This window comes from Lactuca sativa, chromosome 3, assembly GCF_002870075.4.
Source record: "Lactuca sativa cultivar Salinas chromosome 3, Lsat_Salinas_v11, whole genome shotgun sequence".
NCBI classification, from domain to species: domain Eukaryota; kingdom Viridiplantae; phylum Streptophyta; class Magnoliopsida; order Asterales; family Asteraceae; genus Lactuca; species Lactuca sativa.
The window spans coordinates 201,644,044-201,661,121 of record NC_056625.2 but is presented as its reverse complement, the minus strand read 5'-3'; the positions used below and the strand labels follow the sequence as shown (position 1 = coordinate 201,661,121).

The 17,078-nt window shown below is 34.8% G+C and overlaps 1 protein-coding gene and 1 non-coding gene across 2 annotated transcripts; one reads left to right on the top strand and one right to left on the bottom strand.

Moving 5' to 3' along the window:
• The first annotated feature begins 7,461 nt into the window (after window positions 1-7,461).
• LOC111904752 (uncharacterized) lies at window positions 7,462-14,201 on the top strand. The gene is made up of 3 exons (XM_023900481.1): window positions 7,462-7,964; window positions 13,687-13,778; window positions 13,840-14,201. Exons 1-3 carry the CDS (start codon window positions 7,462-7,464, stop codon window positions 14,199-14,201), a joined length of 957 nt encoding a protein of 318 aa, XP_023756249.1.
• A 2,442-nt stretch (window positions 14,202-16,643) lies between these two features.
• Window positions 16,644-16,750, bottom strand: LOC111904761 (small nucleolar RNA R71). Its single transcript, XR_002854617.1, has one exon. It is a non-coding gene; the product is annotated as a small nucleolar RNA R71 (small nucleolar RNA).
• Window positions 16,751-17,078: the final 328 nt, after the last annotated feature.

The window sequence follows — 17,078 nt, the reverse complement described above, 5'->3', positions numbered from 1 at the left end:
CAGATCTAAAAAATGCTACCTCTACTTAGTCGTCATTGGTATTGACTTTTGTCACTTGCTTTCACGTGAGAATAAATTTAAGCCTCCAGAACCAGAAAAATCTCCTTTATCCAAACATGATGTTACGTCTACTAGTTCATCGGAGAGGATTTTGTCAAAACCTATTGCTCAAAACTCTAGCTGATTGCGGTCGAGTCATGGAAACAAATCCCAAAAATGCAATTACAACATAGATTCGCCTTCACGAATTGTTTTCTGTTGACCAAGGAGATCCCACCGACAAAGTAGAATTCTATTTTGCTGAAAAAATAGGAAATATGTGGTTAATCAAAAGTCACTATCATTGTCTTCACAAATATATTTGTATTTGTTGGCATTATTGAGGTTCTTATAACTTCTTTACATTTGTCGCCATTATATGACCTACTAGCCATTTATTGAAAAAGAAAATATTTGAAAGAGATGTAATGGGAGTTGAGTTTGTGTAAGTCGGTTATAAAGCTTCAATGGCTACTATGGACAAAATTGGGTAATTTGGCAATGATTTTAGAACATTTACAAATTTACAGACTTATTACGAAACCTAATTAAACTAAATGAAAAAATCATAATCGAAATTCCTTTAAAAATATTTCGCAATGGTCTTGTACTTCACAACATACATGGTGTCATGGTGATACATCATATGGCAATAAAAAAAATCACAACATTAATATGACATGTTGTGAAACTAGCAGTCATTTCGTTATATAACTTGAAATTCTGGTGCATCATTCATTTTGGTCATTTTTCTTGATTAATGTATACATGTATAGATAGATAAAATTTTAAAAAATCTAGTTAAATGACTTAAATAAATATATTTTAATTTTTTTGGTTAAGAAATAACATTTTTTTGTCGATTTATTTAAAAAAAAATACTAGCATTTTTTTATAAGTTTTTTGTTTCTTTTGGCATCACCATTATTACTTGAAATTATGTTTCCATCATTGTTTTAGACATTTAAGTAATCCCTATAATTTTTTATTAGGTCGAGTGTAAAGTGTATCTTTTTTCTGATATACATGCTTATTCTTTATTTATTTTTTAAGTTTTAGAAAAAAAAATCTAATCAATTTTTAGTTTCACATATATTTCAGAAATGACTTAAAGTATAGAAAAGAAAGTGATATCTATACAACATTTGATATCACTGGACTGTAAACCCTTTAGCTTATGTATATGTAAATGATTAAAATAAACTAAACAATTTGATTTTAGCATATAACTACAACTAATTCATTCCGATTATCAATATATCTTATTTATTATTATGACTTATAACTATATTTTTTTTAAAACGGCAAATTAACTATTCTACTCCTAAATAACCACCTATGTCTCCACTCTCATTTGATCATTTTCGTCACGTGATCGATGTTCAAAAGATTATATATATCGAATTTCGTGAAGATGATATTTCTCGCGTAATTATAAAACCATATATCAAAGAACAAGTCAAAACATTATGTCCATTGAAGTCGTACAAAAACTTACACTTGTATATCAGCAAAGAAATTCATCATTGGTTACCAAGTGAAAAAAAAAATGTCATGATTTTGATCCCATTCTTTTTATGATGTGTCATATTCACATATCACTATCGTTCAATTCATTAGGCATCTCTCGTTTTCTTGAAAACTTGTAGCTCAAACCGTTAAGCATAAGTAAATTTCAAATGATGGAGCGTGAGGCCTTGGATGTAGGCATGAAAAGCCCTCATAATAAGTATAGTGAATGTGCTTTTGAGGAGGGTGGGGTAAGGGTAAGGGTGGGGGGAGGGGGGGGGGGGGGGGGTCCATCTTCATACCTAACCCAACATGATGGAAAATGGTGGGATCCTTTTGACTTTTATTTGGTCATAAACTCATTATTTCACATTAGAGACGTACATAATTTGTTGACTATGCATTGGGTCAGTAATTTATTTGTGTATCGAGGTTTATATGTTTTTATTGATGTCACGCAAGAAACCAAAATAACAAGATGAAAGATACAAAGATTTAATGTGGTTAGATTGATATGACACATGTCCATTGACACAAACAAGAGAACTTTTTCTTATATAAAACGGTTACAAAGTGATTACATTTGAAATTTCTAACTACGAAAATTTATAATTGTAAACCCTAACAACTATAGAGATGTAGGGAAAATGACTTATTAAGGTAATTAACTTTTCGATATGTTCACATCTGGGTAATTATTTTTTTTTACATATCTAGGTAACAAACTTGTTGGAATTGTTCACATATGACCATTATAACCTGCTATAGCAGATTAAATCCTAGATGTGAACGCTTTCAACAAGTTCATTACCTAGATGTGTACAAAAAAAATAGTTACCCAAACATGAACAAAACGAAAAATAAAAGTAAATTACACGAATGGTCCTTGTGGGTTAGGGAAATTTGTGTTTTTGGTCCCTAACTTATTTTTTTAACTTGGATGGTTCCTACTGTTTATTTTTGTTGCGAGTTTGGTCTCTGTATTACCTAAAAATTCTATTATGCCCTTATTAATTTATTTTTTAATTAATTTTCTTATTTATGTATTTATTTTTTACATATTTAAAAAAATTAATAGACCCCACATATTTGTATCTCCTCGGATGATCCATACTGTTTATTTTTTAATTAATTTCTTTTTTTTTAACTCGGATGATCCATAATGTTTAATTTTGTTACGAGCTTGGTCTTTGTCTTACCTAAAAAGACTATTGTGCACTTATTAATTTTGTTACGTCTTCATCATCCCTTCTTTTTTCGGTCATTTAACTCCGTTGAATCAACACCACAACCTACTAAAGATGAAGAGACAGTAGGTTATGGTGTTGGTTCGTCGGAGTTGAAATACCTAAAAAAAGAAGGATGGTGAAGATGTCGATGTTACTAAAGATGGAAAAGAAATAGAAGTTGGGGAGGATGAGAGATGTGATGGTGATCGGTAAGACCCAAATTAAATTTCTCAAATGTGGTTTCAGGTTTACGTTGAGGAGATACAAATATGTGGGGTCTATTAATTTTTTTAAATATATAAAAAATAAATACATAAATAAGAAAATTAATTAAAAGATAAATTAATAAGGGCACAATAGTTTTTTTAGTTAAGATAGGGACCAAACGTGCAACAAAAATAAACAATAGGGACCATCCGAATTAAATTTCTCAAATATAGTTTGAGGTTTATGGTGAGAAGATACAGATATGTGGGGTCTATTAGTTTTTTTAAATATATAAAAAATAAATACATAAATAAGAAAATGAATTAAAAAATAAGTTAATAAGGGCAAAATAGTTTTTTTAAGTAAAACAGGGACCAAACGCGTAACAAAAATAAACAGTAGGGACCATCCAAGTTAAAAAAAATAAGTTAGGAATCAAAAACACAAGTTCTCCCAAACCACAGGGACCATTCGTGTATTTACTTTTATTTTTCGTTTTGTTCATATTTGGGTAACTATTTTTTTGTACACATCTAGGTAACGAACTTGTTAAAAGCGTTCACATCTAGGATTTAACCTGCTATAGCAAGTCATAAGGGTCATATGTGAATACTTCCAACAAGTTTGTTACCTAAATTTATACAAAAAAAAAAAAAAATAGTTACCCAGTTGTGAACATACCGAAAAGTTAATTACCTTAATAAGTCATTTTCCCTAGAGATGTATCATATAAAAGTAAATTTGGAATAACTAAAAAATTTCATATCATGGGGCTCCATTCCTCTGCACCCCATAGGATAAATGTTTGATGTGTACAACTTCGAGCCTAACTGTCATCAACATACTCCAAACACGTATCCCTTCAAAATCGTCATTCGAGTTTTCTTCACTCCGTTCAGGTCGAGTTATTTAATCGGTCACAAAAATTCTAATTCATAAATTTACAATCTTCAATTTGACTTAAATTTTATTCGGCCATCAAGGATGATCAAGAATCATCCCCTTCATGCCTGTTTGTCCCGAAGGGACTTACCACTTGCGAACATCTACCAAGTCCAAGCAATGCTTAGACTTCTCTGTAGGCAACGATTTTGTCAACATGTCGATCAGGTTCTTCTTGGTATATATCTTTTTAATAGTGAACGTTTATTCTTCCAAAACTTCCCTGGTGAAATTAAGTTTTACATCAATATGTTTTGTCTTTGCAAGACATACAACACTCTAATTGTCACAAAACAATATATGTTTCTCTACCTTCAATCTAAGACTTTAAATAAGACCGTTTAACCATATACACCCCTTTATTCCTCCGAGCATTGACATGTGCCATGTTTTAATTGTAGACAAGCCTATAATAGCTTTTAATGTTGACTTCCAACTTATAGCACATCTGAATAAAGTAAATATATAACATGTTAGTGATATTCTTTTCACCAGATCACCATCATGGTCTGAATATGCATGACCAACCATGTCACTATTTAGTGTGATAGCACCATAAACCAGACAAATTTCAATCGTTCCCTTCAAGTATCATATAATCTAGTTGACTGCTTACTAGAGAGATTTTCATGGGTTACTCATAAAACCGGCTTACCACACTAACAGCATGAGCCATATCAGGTGTAATGTGACATCCCCAAAATCTCGGCCAGAAAAGACCGATTTTCATTTATGCTTTTAAAATAATTTCAGAGTAAATCCTTTTGATTTGAAAGAGTTGCGGAATTTGTTCCCAAAAACAAAACATGATAAAACAATGTTTACCAAAGCATTTCATAAAAGAAATGTATTTTCATTATAATCAAAACTCGGGGTGTCATGTTCCGATACAGACCAATAAGCATAAACGAATACATTACAAGTCATTCAACAAATATAAACATATACAGACTTGTAAACAAAACAACTGATGGTTCATCCATCTCACGCCCTTGCGCCACTTCCTGTAATACAAATAAAACTAAGTGGGTCAGGCTTGGGAGCCTGGTGAGCATATAGGGTTTTCAACCCACAATAAATAATCATATTTAATTTTCACCAACCAACAATAACCCAATTACCTATTCCCGTTATTCTCACTTTATGTTCCTAAAACAACTAACACAAGGGACCTAGTCTAAGAATATTTCATCGGGGCGACAACACATGCTTCGGGGGTACCTCAGCAATATAAGTCAAATAAGGCAACCATGAGGGGGATGGAGTACAGCAAATGAACACCCAAGTTCATTAACACCTACAGGTGGCGAACCTGCTAATGTTTCCACAAGACTGTCTAGAATAGCCAGTGGTCGTCATCTAAACTCCGCTAGATGACTAAATCAAACAACAACGAGGCCTCTCATCTGTTTATTACACACCAACTATCTACCCATGTTCTACCCAACATATTAGTAGATAAAAATATACATTTTATACATAGTTTAAAAAAAACTATATAGCATGCTTTAATCAATACATATTCCACATAACAGATGAGGCACACACACATAACACGTATTTCATAGAGAATAAATCATATCTATGAGATAGAAGAAAGTGAATACACATTCACACATAACCACAAAATTATACACATAATACGTATTCCGTATAAAATACTTCATAATTATGCGTTAGAAGAAAGTAACTACACACTCACACTTATAAACAACAATATACTTAATACACTCGAACCAATCTTGTATTATTATCGTGTTTATGAAAGGTAGTATACACTCACTTGATCAGAAGATGATCGGACAACACTATGACTTGCAGAAGTAGAAATCCTCAGCAGATCTGAAAGATCTTCACAAAAAATCGACTTCTCGCGGGCAAAGCTTCGGCTCGGGAACCGCACTTCTCGGGATCTTCAGGATCTCGGGACTTGCTTCAGGACTCAGGAATATTACCGGGGCTTCGGGGTACTTTTGGCACGCAAATCGATGCAAAATGGGAGAGAGAAGAGAGAAAATAGCAACCCTAAACGGCTGGCCCTTCAAATCTATTTATAGGGCAAATTTGGCCCTTGCCACGTCGTGGCAACCTTTTTCCACGTCGTGGCCTTGGTCGTCACTGCATGCGTCATCCCAATTTGCATCTGGGGGCCTCCTGGAGGTGTCAGGACACTTGCCACGTCGTGGCACTGCTTTCCACGTCGTAGTCTCTGACAGTTTTGGGGTTTCGCGCCCCAAACTTCAGAAATTCATAATTTCGCATACGAACTCCGTTTTCGACGTTCTTTATATCGCCGCGAAGGTGAGATTATGCTATACAACTCTCGTTTAGACTCCATTGGCTAATTTTGACTTTATTTTTAATATATTATAAGTATATTACTTATATAATATCTTTAGTAGGCCGGGACAGGAAAACTCCGTTCGAAATTCATAACTCCTTCATCTGAACTCCGATTCCGTCCGTCTTTCCGTCGTTGCACTACTATCGATGAGATCTTCAATTCTCATTTAGGTCACTAAGGATAGATATCTATCTACCTTAAATTCACTATTTACGTCGCGCTGGGTCGCGCTGGGTCGTGCCGGTTCTGTCACGAAACTTCGACAGGTCATAACTTCTTCGTTATAACTCGGATTTCGGCATTCCTTATATCTCCGGAATCCTTGTTTCGACCACTACAACTTTATGAAAAAGATATCGGGCTTATCTCAAACTTTAATTTTGACGCTTATTTTTATTCTTAATTAATCACACCACATAATTAAGCAATTAAGCACAAAACACATAATACTCAAATAATACACTTTTATTATTTCAAAACGGGTTACAAAGGTTAACCTAGACTATTACATCAACGAAAATGCCTAGCCTGGAAACGCGGGCGTTACATGTAATATAGACTATAGCATATATGAGACATCCAAAAACACTCAAATATGGAACCCTGGTCATGAAATCTCTTTCCTCATCTGTATTTGGTTTTGACTGATTAATATGTGTAAGGTCTCAGCTTATGATCTGATGAGTTAAAATACTTATACTCTATCTGCCAACGCCAGCGTTAAGATCAACATCAACGTCAGCATCTCAAGTTTATCAGCGTCATCGTGTAGATAGTTATTATGTGTAACCTTTGTATATTAGGTAATGATACGGATAAGTATAGAATAGATAGCATATTCGATATCATGGTTATGAAGATCAGTTCTTAGTATATAGTTTAGATACAATTCCTTCAATTAAGGGATATACTTGTATAGATTAGTATATATTCAACATTAAGGTAAAACCCTAATGTAGAACGGCTTGGTGTCGTTAACGTTTTGGTGACCTTCTTTGTGACAACCCATTTTTTTGGTAAAAACAACCCCTTTCTTGGTGAAAGACAATTTGGTGAATCCTCTGTGTTATTTACGTTTTTGTTCTTTATTTGATTAATAATTTTGTTCTTCTTCGTTATTCTTGAAGTGTATCTGATCGATACAAAACTTCAGTTGGTATCACAATAGGTTTTTGATACACTCAAGTAATTATGTCGACCTCTTACAATCCAAAATCGACTGCTTACAACAAGATTCCTCAGTTTGATGAACTAAACTTCACTTCTTGGAAGTCAAAGGCCATGGATGCTCTCGAGATCATGGACTTTGACATGCTCGACGTCATCAACAAAGGACCCATCACCATTACGAATCAATCATCCAATGATGGTGCATCTGATAGTAAGCTAAAAAGGAAATCTATTTCGGGATTCAACAAGGAAGAAAAAAGGGTGTTGAATCTCGATGTAAAGGCGAGAGTTGCTATTAGAAACTCACTCCCTTATTATATCTATCGTTTGGTTCAAAACTGCTCGACTGCTCAAGAGATGATGATCAAACTATCATCTGCTTTTGAAAAGGAAAATCTTTCAGATGACAAAGTCTCAATAGGTAAGTGTCTCATGGCCCATATCATTGAATCTCATGTTGACACATCAAATGACAGCGTTGGATCTCTTGACATTGATCCTTCTCAAGCTGCTACAGACCCTATGTTAGAATAAGACGCTACCTCAACGTATCAGGTAAAAAATCTTGTTAATTTCTCTTCTATCAATAACATCGAAAAAGATGACATGATTGATCACTTATGTTTCGTTTTATCTGTTTCAAACAAAGAAATATCTTCTCTCTTTGAGTAAAAAAAATCTTAAAGGAAAACTCTCTTTTCTTGAAAAATCTATTTCTCTCTTAAAAAGGGAAAACACATGTATCTCATTGACCAACAATTTTCTCCATTCTGAAAAAGAAAAAGTTGTTGATCATGCTAAATGCATTCAACTTATTTTAAAAAATTGGGCGTCTTCTCACCATAAGTCACAAGAATTATTAATGCTCAGATTCCATATCAGTGTGAGAAAATTCTGGAGGCGATTGTGACATCCCCATTTTCACGGCCAGAAAAGACCGATTTTGTTTATGCTTTATAAAAATCAGAGTACCTCTTTTAATAAAAATGTTGTGAAATTTGTTCCCAGAAAAACATGATAAATACGTTATCAAAGTATTTCCAAAGAAATGTATTTTTGTTCATTTGAAAACATTTGGGATGTCATCATTAATATAGAAACATAAGCATAAACAGAACTTACATTCATTTACACTGGTGATCTACATCTCTTTAATCTCTCAGTGTAATGTAACTTCATATTGACACCTGTGATACAAATAAGCTTGAGTGGGTCAGGTTGGGAAACCTGGTGAGTACATAGGGTTTTCAGCCAACAATAATTTAATTATTATGCTTAAACATCAAACAATAACCCAATTACCCATCCCCAGTATCTTCCTTACTCTTAGGGTCTACCCTAAGAGTCATCTATCCTGCATTCGTTCATTCCGAAGTCCATTGCTTCCAGGGTTTATATGACAGGCACTAAGTCCATAGCTCCAATGCTCGTTCGTAAAGCACTAATTCCATAGCTGCTAAAGTTCATTCATCGGGTACTAAATCCATAGCTACCAGTGTTTATCTAATAGGTACTAAGTCCATAACTACCAACTTTATCTAACAGGTACTAAGTCCATAGCTACCAGCATTTATCCAATAGACACTAAGTCCATAGTTGCCGAGGTTATTTATTAGGCACTAAGTCTATAGCTGCCAATGTTCACTCATATCATTTTTCATCTCTCATCATTCATCTATACATGTTTTATCCAACATATTTGTAGATATAAAATACATATACAATTTAAATTATTTAAAACTTGTATAAAATCGTTCATCCAACATAGATAACAAGTATACAGATAATATGCACATATAGCACGTAATTTATATAAAATATTTCATATCTATGTGTAAGATGAAAATAACTATGCACTCACGTGTTAAAGTGATGATTCCAAACTCAGCCAGCGATTCGCTTCTAACGATTCTATTTTCCTTCGACGAAACCTAGCATTATTATCACTAAATTTTAGTCTAATATTACCATGATTAATTATTAGTCTAGATTCATCATTAACTCAGAATCTACTTCATGATCTATCAAGTAAGGAACAACCTGGTAGGATCATATCGGAGGTAGGTTCCGTTTGGTATACGAAGTATACTGTTTGGAAATCCCACTTTAAACATCTCACTAAATCACAGCCTAGACATCATCCCTTTAAGTAGATCAATCAATATAACGACTTTGAATCACTGATAAATCTTATTTATAGGTTCATAATAACGATATTATATTTATATATAAACTATATTTAAAGATAGGGCAGACGTAGCTCACTTACAGCGGTTTTTTCTCAAAACCGAGCTCCGCTGGAGCAGCGCTACCGTGCCAAAAGACTTCTCTCAGAGTCTCCGGGAGCCTCGGGGCTTCCTTCGGGGTGCTAGGGGGTTTACCTAGGCTTTAGGGGGGTTTTAGAGGCTAGAGAGAGGTTCTAGAGAGAGAGAGAGAGAGAGAGAAATGATGGGAGGTGTGAGGAACTCGGTAGCCTTCATTCATCTATTTATAGGCTGAGTTGGGGTCACTCACGTCGTGAGGAAGTAGTGCTCACGTCGTGAGCTGGCTTGGACACCAAGGCAAAGCCTGGTGCTGACACGTGGCATCGCATATAGGGGGTAAAACAGTCGATTTTCAAAAATTCATAACTTTTGCATACAATCTCCGTTTTCGACGTTCTTTATATCCACGTGTAGATAAAAATAAGATATAAAACTTTTGTTTTGACTCTGTTGGCTAATTCTCAACCGATTTTAAATTTAACAGTAAGAGGAGATTATACTGTTAAATGACCGCGTAAAATTCATAACTTCTACATACGGACTCCATTTTCGTCTGTCTTTTTACCGTTGAGTTCCTATTAATGAGACCTTTAACTCTCATTTTGGTCACATTGGGCAAAAACCGCTCGATCTAAAATTCGAATTCCGGGTTGTGCACTACTAAGCCAAATCTTAGAAAAATCATAAGTTCCTCATACGAAGTCAGATTTGGACATTTTTTTTATGCACGCTCTCAGTTTAACATACACTAAAACTTTTGTTTATATTGATAAGGCTAAAAAGTTCTCTATCGTAAATTCACTATTTACATTTCCCGGTGCCATGCCGGTTTTGCCGTAAAACTTCGACAGGCCATAACTTCTTCGTTATAACTCGGATTTCGGCGTTCTTTATATGTACGAAACCCTTGTAACACATACTATAACTTCGTTAATATTACGCCTTCTAACCAATCTTCCATCAAAAACTCATTTTTTGATGTTTATTGTCTCGAAATTGACTAGCCCGAATATGTGGGTGTTACAACGATATAGGTGATGTTTCCTTAACAAAAGGTGTTGAGTGTAAATAAACCTTCTATACCGTGGATTGTTTAGAAAAAGAATTTAAAAATAGATTTGTGAGTTCTTATTTTTTTAAATCAAACTTTAATTGATACTCATTGCTCCGGTGATTCTAATGGTAACATCAAATGTATTTCTCAATTATTTGCTCTTGATACTTCCCGCCAACCTTCTCATCGTGACTATGTTCTACCTTCCACCAAGGCTTTGCTAAAATTTCTTATATGTAATAGTGAATTTCATTCCGTAAACGGAATTCTTAGCATCGTTCCTTAGTGTACAGTTAGCAACTCTGAACCTAAAGATCAATCAAAGTCTTCTACTTCATATGACTCTTCAATGTCTCATGAGCCTCATGACAAGGTATTGTCTAAGCATATCATCGATGAGAATCCTTGTTCCAGAACTAAAACAAAATTTCTTAAATCAAATAATCAATGTTCTTCAGATTCAACAGTTGAAAAGAAATCAAAATCTAATGTTAATGGAAAGAATCCTAGAATCAAAGTTTGTTATCGATGTGGTGAGGCTTCTCATAAAGTCATAGAGTGTTTTCTTGAAAAGAAAACCATTCGCAATGACAACATCATGATTTGAAATGAAAAGTGGATAAAAAAGGGAAACTCTTCAAACTGTCTCCCTGATGATTGTTATAACATCTTTTCTTAAGTGACCCATTGCAAGAGGGGTTAGTGTATATTAACTATATATTTTAGTTTTAGGGTAAAGAACATATTTGGTATCTAGATAGCGGTTGCTCAAGACATGTGACTAGATTCAAGTCTCTTGATTTCATAAAGAAGGATGATCCTACTGTTACATATGGAGATAATGGTAAGGGAGCTACAAAGGGATATGAACCATCATGTGCAATTCTGTTGTACTCAAGAACGTATCTTACGTGAAAGGTCTTTAGCACAATGTCATTTCAATCAACCAACTGTGTGATGCTGATTATGAAGTTCAATATAACAAGAGAGAATGAAAGGTTGTTGATCAAAACAATGTCACTATTCTAACTGTTAACGGATAGAATGACATCGATGTCTTGGATATGTTCTCTACTAACAACTTTCATCGTTGTTGCTTCTTCTCTCATGGCCAGTCTTATCTAAATTGGTTGTGGCATATATCTCATTTGAATTTCAAGAACATATCAAAGATTTCAGGGAATTAGATTTTAAGAGGAATTCCTAATATGCAATTTGTCAATGATAAGCTATGCTCAACATGTGAAAATGGTAAGAAAACCAAGTCATCCTTCAATCCAAAGTCTTGTTCCTCCATCATCAAACCACTTCATCTTCTCCATGTGGATCTTTTTGGATCGGTCCCAATTAAGTCAAGTGCTAGGAAGAAGTATACTTTCGTTATTGTGGACGAGTTTTCAAGATTTACCTGGGTAGTATTTTTTATAAAGAAGAGTCATGTCGCTGATGAAATCATTTCTATCATTAAGCAATGGGAAGTTGTCTATGACACAAAGTTAGTAAATTACGTAGTGATCATGGAACTGAGTTTAGAAACTCATCTTAGGAAGACTTTTGCTCAAACTAAGGAATTTCCCAGAATTTCTCTGCTGTTAAAACTCCCCAACAAAATGGCATAGCTGAAAGAAGAAATAGAACACTCATTGAAGCTGGAAGAACTATGGTTGTTGAAGCCGGTCTTCCTTTGTCATTTTGGGTTAAAGCTGTCAACGCAACGTGTTATACCCAAAACCAGTCAATCGTTGTTAAGCGTCATGGGAAATGTTCCTATGATCTACTTAAGGGAAGGAAACCGTACATCTCTTACTTTCGTGTGTTTTTAGGTTGAATAAAAGAGATCAACGTTCTAAGTTTGAAGCTAAAGTTGATGAAGGAGTGTTTTTAGGTTACTCTAGTATATCCAAAGCTTGCATCGTATTTAATCTTCAAGGCAAACTGTTAAGGAAACTGCTCATGTACCTTTCAATGAAGACTCATTCATTCATGACCAGATTGATCACCCATCATCAATTATGAATTAACTTACTTCCAGTCCCTCAAACCTTGTTCATGAATTCTTGTGAAATGACACTGAGCCTGTTGTTCCTAATGTTGATCAAAATATAAGCTCACAACCTATCTCTGAAGATCAGCCTGCCATCTCTAAAGAAGCTAAACCATCAATTCAATAAGATTTTGTTCCAAACAACATGAATGAATGTCCTAATCCTAGAATTCTTAGAGATCATCTTGAATCTCAAATCATTAGAGATGTAAATTGTGAGATTCTCACTCGTAGCAGATTCAGCAGCAACTTCTACATTTTTGTGAATTTGTCTCGATGATTGTACCAAAGAATGTTGTTGACGCCCTGAAAGGAGCTAAATTGATCAAGACTATGCAAGATGAGCTGAATGAATTTGAACGTCAACATGTGCGGACTCTTGTTCTAAGGATCAAGGAAAAACTATCACTGGAACTCGTTGGGTTTTAAAAACAAGATGGATGAAGATGGTATCATCATAAGAAACAAAGCTATACTTTTGTCTGAGGGTTTATGTCAGCTGGAAGGGTTTGACTATGATGAAACATTTTCTCCTGTTGTTAGACTTAAATAAATTCTTCTATTTCTTGCTTTTGCTTCGATCAACAACTTCAAAGTCTATCAAATGGATGTTAAGACTAACTTCTTACATGGATATCTTCAAGAAGAAGTGTTTCTAAAGTAACCTCCAGGGTTTGAAAGTGAAGAGTTTCCAAATCATGTATATTGTCTTCATAAAGCTGTCTATGGTTTAAAGCAAGAACCTAGAGCATGGTATGACACATTGGCGAGCTATCTTCTTACAAGTGCATAAAAAGAGGAAATATTGACAACACCTTGTTCATCAAGCCTTCAGGATCTCACATCATTCTTGCTCAAGTGTATTTTGATGATATCATTTTCAGATCCACTAATGAGAATCTAAGTTCTGAATTCGCTGAGATCATGGCTAAGAAGTTCGAAATGAGCATGATGGGTGAACAAACCTTCTTTATAGGTATGCAGGTTAAAAAACTAAGTGATCGTATTTTTTGTTTTTGAAACTAAATACTTTGCAGATATGCTGAAGAAGTATGGTTTTTCTAACTACAAACCGACAACTCCAATGTCTTCATCAACGTTTATTGGTGATGATCCAACTGGCGCTGATATGAACACAAATCTGTATCAAGGGATGATAGGTTCACTGCTCTATCTTACTACAAGTCGTCCTAACATTATGTTTACAACCATATTGTGTGCTCGTTATCAAGCCAGTCCTAAGGAATCTCATATTCACGCTATAAAGAGAATTTTTTGTTATTTAAAGCATACATCAAATATTGGGTTATACTATCCTCATGATTTTGAGTTCAATCTGGTGGGATACACTGATTCTGATCATGGTGGATATGACATTGATCGTAAAAGTACTTCATGATGGGTTCAAATGCATGGAGATATCTTGGTGAGTTGGCAAAGCAAGAAGCATAAATTAGTGGCTTGTTCTACCATTGAAGCTAAATTTGTTGCCGCTGGAAGGTGTTGTGCTATGATATTACCATATTCATACCTATTTTTAGGCAATATTTATTGACATTTTTATTAATAAGTTGGTAATATGTTTAGAATAATGGTACTTATGAGTTTAAATTGTTACTTGCAGCCAATTAGAAGTATTTTTGAAGAAAGGCGCCAGATTTGACAATTCATGGAACATTGGAGGTTTGGAGTGCAAAAGATAAAGAAAGCCACGGAATTCGCTAAAACCACGACGTGACAGAGTAAACCACGACGTGACATGAGTATTCTAGAAGACAAGATTACGTAAAGAAGGAGTCCTTGCCAGATACGGAATATTTAAAAAACCACAACGTGGTAGAGATAACCACGACGTGGCACAAGATTTTTCAGAATATATATATATATATATATATATATATATATATATATATATATATATATATATATATACTCTTGAACCCTACGACTTGGAGGACTTTTAACTGCTTAGAGGGGTTCCTAAATACGAAATTCAGAAGAGAAAAAGATCTAGAAGCTGGTCCTAGCACCAAGGAAGAAAGAGTTCATAAATTGGTTTATAGTTTGGTACACTTTAACATGTTTTGGATTATAATATTCGTTTGTTTAGCTGTTAATATGTCCAGCGAAATCTAGCTGCTTCTGTTAGCTAGATGAAGCTGGAACTCATGGTTTCAATGCATTAGACTTAACTTTAATTGATGGTGATATGCTTGTGTTGATTGATTTTACGTAGCATGCTTGAACTAGTTATTTGATTGCTTTAAACTCTTGTTCTGTGTAGTTAGTGAACACAATTCTGCATGAACTTGAATACCTAATGATATAGTGAACACTAGTTATTGGAGCTAAGATCAAACCAATCTTAGATTAGTAATTGAATAATTAAGCTAAGCTGCGTTAGAGAACTCATATTATGACTGTAATTGTGTTTTGATTAATTAATCTTCATGGCTCGAATTCTATTTAATAATTGATTATGTGTTAACTATTGTATGAACATAAATAGATTTATATGAATTGATTAATAATTAGTAGATTTAGAACTAAATTGCTAATACATTCTTAATTGGTCACCAACAGTAATAGTTATAGCTAATGTATAACCATTGAGTGAAAGTGGATTCGAACTAACAGAAGTATTTTGTTTATTGATTGAGTTTTTGTTAAAGAATTAAGTTCATCTAAACTTGAAAAATTAGATAAAAACCCTCTTAGCTTGTTAATAATTAGATTAATTTAGTAGTTAATAAAGTAATTAATAACACCGTTCCCTGCGATCGACATTTGACTTACCTAAGCTATACTGTAATCTGATTAGGTACACTGCCTATAAGTGCATAGTTAGTCTAAGTTTGTTAGGTTATAAATATTAAAATTAGTGGGTACTTCCGTGCACATCAAGTTTTTGGCGCCGTTGCCGGGGAACGACATAGTTTCTTAATTTATTTGCATTAGGTTAATCGATCCTTTTTGTGGGGTAGAACCCGCAAAAAGTTAACTTTCCAGCAAAATTTAATTTTTTATTTTATTTCAGAGAACACGACGTGGCCAGAAAAGTGCCACGAAGTGGTTTCTGAGAATTTTAGTTTTTTTTTAGTTCTTAGTTTATTTTTCTATTTTAGTTCAGTTTTATGCTTTTATTCATTTTAGTTTACAGTAGTTCATGACCAGAGGCTCTAACACACCTTTGGTGCCACCACTCGAAGATCCCAAGTCTACTCTTCACAAGAATAAGAACAAGAACACGAAGGAAGATCACACGCCAAAGAAGACGCCATTGCAAGAGTTCAAATCAGTGTTCTCAAAGAAATCGGGGGAGTCAAGTTCATCCTCAAAGAACAAGAGAAAGCTTGAACACTTGGATCAAATACCCGTCCAAACCGAATCTGAATACGATACCGAGCCTGAATTTGAAGAACATACGAGCGAACCCGAGAACGAGCAAAGGAACGAGATGGCAGACATTGAGGAGATGTCCATGGGAGCTTACAAGAAGCGGATCTGAGAAGATATGGGTCCCGGTTTAATCCAACCCGCAATACCTGCCACTGCCACATTCGAGCTGAAGGGGCACATCTTGACTGCATTGAAGGATATCCCATTTTATGGGAGGGATCATGAGGATGCTTTTAAGCATCTCGATGAAGTCAATGACATTGTAGATTACTTTAATGTCCCAAAGGTCAACAGAAACACCGTCTTGCTTAGGATGCTTCCCATTACCTTCAAGGGAGCTGATAAAGAATGGTTAAAATCACTTCCACCGGGTACGATCACCACTTGGGCTCAAATGCGTGAGCAATTTCTTGACCAATTTTGCCCACCATCCAAGATATCTAAACTCAAGAAGGCAATAGCCAACTTTGAACAACAGCCGGGGGAGTCATTATACGAAGCATGGGAGCGATACAAGGGCTTGCTCAGAAAATTTCCTCAACATGATCTAAATGTGCAACAAGAGATGTCAATTTTCTATGATGGGGTCAACGTTATGACAAGACAACTCCTTGATTCACAAGGACCTTTAACAAAGAAAAATCCAAGGGAGGCTAAGGAGCTAATTGAAGAATTCGCGAAGCACTCTCGTGAGTACCACAACCCTAGGCAAGAAGGAATCAAAGGTGGTGGAGGGACCTAAACTGAAGAAATAGCAGCCATAATGGCTATGCTAAATAATATGGAGCGGAGGTTGACATAAATGGACCACTCAATTCATGCCATAAGAGTTAGTTGCGAGAGGTGTAATGGTCCACACTTAACCAAGGACTGTAAT